At 43.5% G+C, this 6,007-nt stretch overlaps 1 protein-coding gene across 2 annotated transcripts in view; it reads left to right on the top strand.

The window, feature by feature from the left end:
- Window positions 1-435: 435 nt before the first annotated feature.
- Window positions 436-6,007, top strand: part of zgc:162707 (UPF0524 protein C3orf70 homolog B) — a 45,171-nt gene continuing 39,599 nt past the window's right edge. For both annotated transcript variants that reach the window (XM_029701992.1, XM_029701993.1), the window contains exon 1: window positions 436-1,017. In XM_029701992.1, the coding sequence (XP_029557852.1) occupies window positions 834-1,017 (184 nt within the window). In that variant the 5' untranslated portion in view covers window positions 436-833. The remainder of the gene's footprint in view (window positions 1,018-6,007) is intronic.

Raw genomic sequence — 6,007 nt, 5'->3', positions numbered from 1 at the left:
CTGAAATTTAAAAAGGATGCCCCCTTCCGTATTGTTCTCCTGGTAACCATTCTGTCAATGTTCATCCATCCCTTAGCTAATGGCTGATATAGCCTTGTCTACAACTCAAACCAAAGTAATAAGGCCATCTAGTGGCATTCTGCTGTTGCTGTTCATATGTATATTCTATATCTTTATGACTTGACAACATATTGACAACCAAATTAGTTCTCAAGCCCCCCCCCCCCCAAAAAAAACAAGCTCCGGAAATTACATATGCATCAAATTCGGCCATATAGCAATGTGAATTCATATTTATTGGGAGTCTCTGTGTTAAAGTTGAGGAGGATAGGAGCGAGTGGGGGTGGGTGGTGGGTACGAGGGAGGGAGGGAGGAGGGAGGAGGGGGGGTGAGAGGGAGGGAGGGAGGGGGGGTTGAGAGGGAGGGGAAAGGGTGCGCTGGATAGATCGGTGTCTGCAGCACGCAGAAAGACAAGGGACAAGGACCTTTTTCCTCCCAGTGTGGATGGATTGATTGATCTCTGGAACATCGAAAGTGCGACTCGCTTCTTCGAAGAACGATAGATCCCAAAGGACAACCGGATAATTTACCACCTATGCATTGATTGAACATTGAATTTCCTTTCTGTATCAACTTTTATAGGGCGTTTCGTTTTGCTTTTGCCTATCCTAAAATAACGTGCTACATAATATTTTCCTGACGTTTGTGTTACAGTAGACTTTCAGATTCTATTCCCTGTCCCGACAGAATCGCATTAGATATTTCCGCCCCGTTATGTGATATCTGACCGGACGGATGTTCGCCTCTGTATCGGTGTGATCGGCGATGTGGTCATGGCAGGTTTTGGAGCCCAGAAGTGTCCGAAGAGCGATAAGTTGGACGAGGCGCAGGCACTGGCCCGTAGCTGCGCGGGGAGACCGGACTTCTTGCCGTGCGATGGGCTGTCAATATGCGCCACGCACAGCCACGGAAAGTGCTTCAAGTTGCACTGGTGCTGCCACTTGGGCTGGTGCCACTGTAAGTAACTATTAGCAAACAATAACACAGTCATAACATGTTGAAAGGGCCATCGGTGATTGCTACATGCATTTGTAAAAAAAAATGTTTTAAATGAATGATATATATACCCATTTATTCTTGAAGAATATACACAATATATACACAATTATGTGGACACCCCTTCAAATGAGTAGATTCGGCTATTTCAGCCACACCCGTTGCTGACAGGTGTATAAATCGAGCACACAGCCATGCAATCTTCATAGACAAACATTGACAGTAGAATGGCCTTACTGAAGAGCTTAGTGACCTACAATGTGGCACCGTCATATGATGCCAGCTTTCCAACAAGTCAGTTCATTAAATGTCTGCCCTGCTAGAACTGCCCCCCGGTCAACTGTAAGGGCTGTTATTGTGAAGTGGAAACGTCTAGGAGAAACAACGGCTCAGCCGCGAAGTGGTAGGCCACACAAGCTCACAGAACAGGACCGCTGAGTGTTGAAGCGCATGGAAATCATCTGTCCTCGGTTTCAACACTCACTACCGAGTGGAAGCAACGTGCAACGTCAGCACAATAGCTCCATAAAATGTGGTTTCCATGGCCGAGCAGCCGCACACAAGCCTAAGATCACAATGAGCAATGGTTAGAGTGGTGTAAAGCTCGCTGCCGTTGGACTCTGCAGCAGTGGAAACGTGTTCTCTGGAGCGATGAATCACGCTTCACCATTTGGCAGTGGTAAATCTGGCAGTGGATGAATCTGGGTTTGGCGGATGCCAGGAGAACGGTACATGTCCGAATGCATAGTGCCAACTGTAAAGTTTGGTGGAGGACGAATAATGGTCTGGGGCGTTTTTTTCATGGTTCTGGCCCCTTCGTTCTGTGCTTCCAATTTTGTGGCAACAGTTTGGGGAAGGCCCTTTCCTGTTTCAGCATGACAATGCTCCCGTGCACAAAGCGAGGTCCATACAGAAATGGTTTGTTGAGATCGGTGTGGAAGAACTTGACTGGCCTACACAGAGCCCTGACCTCTACCCCATCGAACACCTCTTTGATGAATTGCAGACTGCAAGCCAGGCCTAATCGCCCGACCTCACTAATGCTCTTCTGGCTGAATGGAAGCAAGTCACTTCGGAAATTTTCCAACATCTAGTGGAAAACCTTCCCTGAAGAGTGGAGGCTGTTATAGCAGCAGAAGGGGGGGACCAACTCCATATTAATGCCCATGATTTTGGAATGAGATGTTAAATGAACAGGTGTCCACATACTTTTGGCCTTGTAATATAATTTTAGTATATTTACACTTTTAGTATTGTAACTTATAAATGCCTCAGGAGCATAGATCAACTGTCAGAACCCATCAGAACCCAAAATAGAAGCTTGTTTTTACTCCATTGTTTCCTTGAGAGTCGTTACATTTATCCATCCCCATTGCTCAGCTGACTTATATAACCAAAACATAACATATCAACTCATTTGAGTTTCCCAGATTTACGTTTACTATGTTAAGTCCAGTCTATGAGACCAGGCTACTAGGCAAGCAGTACTGTAGAAAGTATAGGCCGCTATTGTCAAACCACTCAATCACATTATGATAGTGAAAGAGTACCACTGAGGGGCTTTTCTTATTTCCCAGTAGTCTATAGGCTTCAACATTTACGTTGATTGATGATCATCAATTTGACAAAGCATCAAATCGAATTTTATTTGTCACATGCGCCGAATACAACAGGGGTAGGTAGACCTTACAGTGAAATGCTGACTTACAAGCCCTTAACCAACAAAGCAGTTTTAAGAAAAAAAAGTGTAAAGAAATTATTTACTAAAATAAACTGAAGTAAAAAAATGAATAATAATTAAGGAGCAATAAAATAACAGTAGCGAGGCTATATACAGGGTATTACGGTACAGAGTCAATGTGGAGGCTATATACAGGGTATTACGGTACAGAGTCAATGTGGAGGCTATATACAGGGTATTACGGTACAGAGTCAATGTGGAGGCTATATACAGGGTATTACGGTACAGAGTCAATGTGGAGGCTATATACAGGGGGTACCGGTACAGAGTCAATGTGGAGGCTATATACAGGGTATTACGGTACAGAGTCAATGTGGAGGCTATATACAGGGTATTACGGTACAGAGTCAATGTGGAGGCTATATACAGGGTACTATATACACACTCTTCTTTGCGTCGAGCATAAGAACAGCCCTTAGCCATGGTATATTGGCCATAAACCACACCCCCTCGGGCCTTATTGCTTAAATATACACAAGGACCGCCACCCCTTGTTTTACCGGAGGCAGCTGTTCTATCTTGCCAATAGACCGAAAACCCCACCAGCTGTTTGTTAGCCATGTCGTCGTTCACCTCAACTCGGTGAAACATAAGATATTACAGTTTTTAATGTCCCGTTGGTAGGATAGTCTTGATCGGAGCTCATCCATTTTTTTATCCAATGATTGCTTGTTGGCTAACAGAACTGATGGTAGAGGGGGATTACTCACTCGCCGTCGGATCCTTACAAAGCACCCCGACATACGTCCCCGATATCTCCGTCTCTTCTTCATGCGAATGACGGGGATTTGGGCCTTGTCAGGTGTCTGAAGTAAATCCTTCACATCCGACTCGTTAAAGTAAAAATCTTTGTCCAGTACGAGGTGAGTAATCGCTGTCCTGATATCTAGAAGCTCTTTTTCAGTCATAAGAGAAGGTGGCAGAAACATTATGTACAAAATAAATTACAAATAACGCGAAAAAAACACACACAATAGCACAATTGGTTAGGAGCCCGGAAAACGGCAGCCATCTCCTCCGGCGCCCTCAGCTACTTTTCATCCTGAGTTATATTGCTCCAATTAATTAATGCTTTTCATTTACTGCAACTATATTCATAGTTGAATTAAGCAGATCAATGTTCACAGACTGGCTAGACAGTCATTGTTCTACTGAATCAGGTAGGAAGCTCAGACTGAATCTTCACTTTCCCCCTCAAAGAAAGATGGGTCATGATGTACTTGGCCAGATTACATGTCAATCTTGGACAGGACACTGCTCTGAAATGTAGTTCCAATTTATCCTCCTACTTCTTTACTACCACCACCACTACTACTACTACTACTACTACTACTACTACTACTACTACTACTACTACTACTACTACTACTACTACTACTATACTACTACTACTACTACTACTATTACTACTACTACCACCACCACCACCACCACCACCACCACCACCACCACCACTACTACTACTACTACTAATACCACCACTACTACCACTACTACTACCACTACTACTACTACTACTACTACTACTACTACTACTACTACTACCACTACTACTACCACTACTACTACTACTACTACTACTACTACCACCACTACTACCACTACTACTACTACTACTACTACTACTACTACTACTAGTACTACCACTACTACCACTACTACCACTACTACTACTACTACTACTACTACTACTACCACCACTACTACCACTACTACTACCACTACTACTACTACTACTACTACCACTACTACTACTAATACCACCACTACTACTACTACTACTACTACTACTACTACTACTACTACTACTACTACTACTATTACTACCACTACTACTACCACTACTACTACTACTACTACCACCACCACTACTACTACTACTACTACTACTACTACTACTACTACCACCACCACTACTACCACTACTACTACTACTACTACTACTACTACTACTACTACTACTACTACTACTACTACCACCAATATTACTACTACCACTACGACTACTAATACCACCACTACTACTACTACTACTACTACTACCACTACTACTACTAATACCACCACTACTACCACTACTACTACCACTACTACTACTACCACTACTACTACTACTACTACTACTACTATTACTACCACTACTACCACTACTACCACCACTACTACTACTACTACTACTACTACTACCACCACTACTACTACTACTACCACCACCACCACTACTACCACTACTACTACTACTACTACTACTACTACTACTACTACCACCAATATTACTACTACCACTACTACTACTACTACCACCACCACTATTACTACCACCACCACCACCACCACCACCACCACCACCACCACTACTACTACTACTACTACTACTACTACTACTACTACTACTACTACCACTACAACTACTACTGTTACTACTACCACCACTATTACTACTACTACTACTCTACTACTACTACCACTACTACCACTACTACCACTACCACTACTACTACTATCACAACAACTACTACTACTACCACCACCACTACTACTACTACTCTACTACTACTACCACTACTACCACCACCGCTACTACTACCACTACCACCACTACCACTACTACCACCACTACTACTACTACTACTACCACTACTACCACTACCACCACCACTACCATCACTACTACTACCACCACCACTACTACCACCACCACCACTACTACTACCACCACTACTACTACCACTACCACTACTACCACCACTACTACTACTACTACCACTACTACCACCACTACTACTACCACTACCACTACTACCACCACTACTACTACTACTACTACCACTAATACTACTACCATCACTACTACTACCACCACTACTTCTACCACCACCACCACCACTACTACTACCACCACTACTACTACCACCACCACTACTACTACTACTCTACTGCTACTACCACTACTACCACCACCACCACCACCACCACTACTACTACTCTACTACTACTACTACTACCACCACCACTACTACTACTACTCTACTACTACTACTACCACCACCACCACTACTACTACTCTACTGCTACTACCACTACTACCACCACTACTACTACTACTACTATCACTACTACTACTACTACCACCACCACCACAACTACTACCACCACCACTACTACTACTATCACTACTAATACTACTACTACCACCACCACTACTACTAC

This window comes from Salmo trutta, chromosome 20 (assembly GCF_901001165.1).
Source record: "Salmo trutta chromosome 20, fSalTru1.1, whole genome shotgun sequence".
NCBI lineage: Eukaryota > Metazoa > Chordata > Actinopteri > Salmoniformes > Salmonidae > Salmo > Salmo trutta.
Note: the sequence above shows the minus strand (reverse complement) of the source record. Positions and strands in the feature narration are given on the sequence as shown.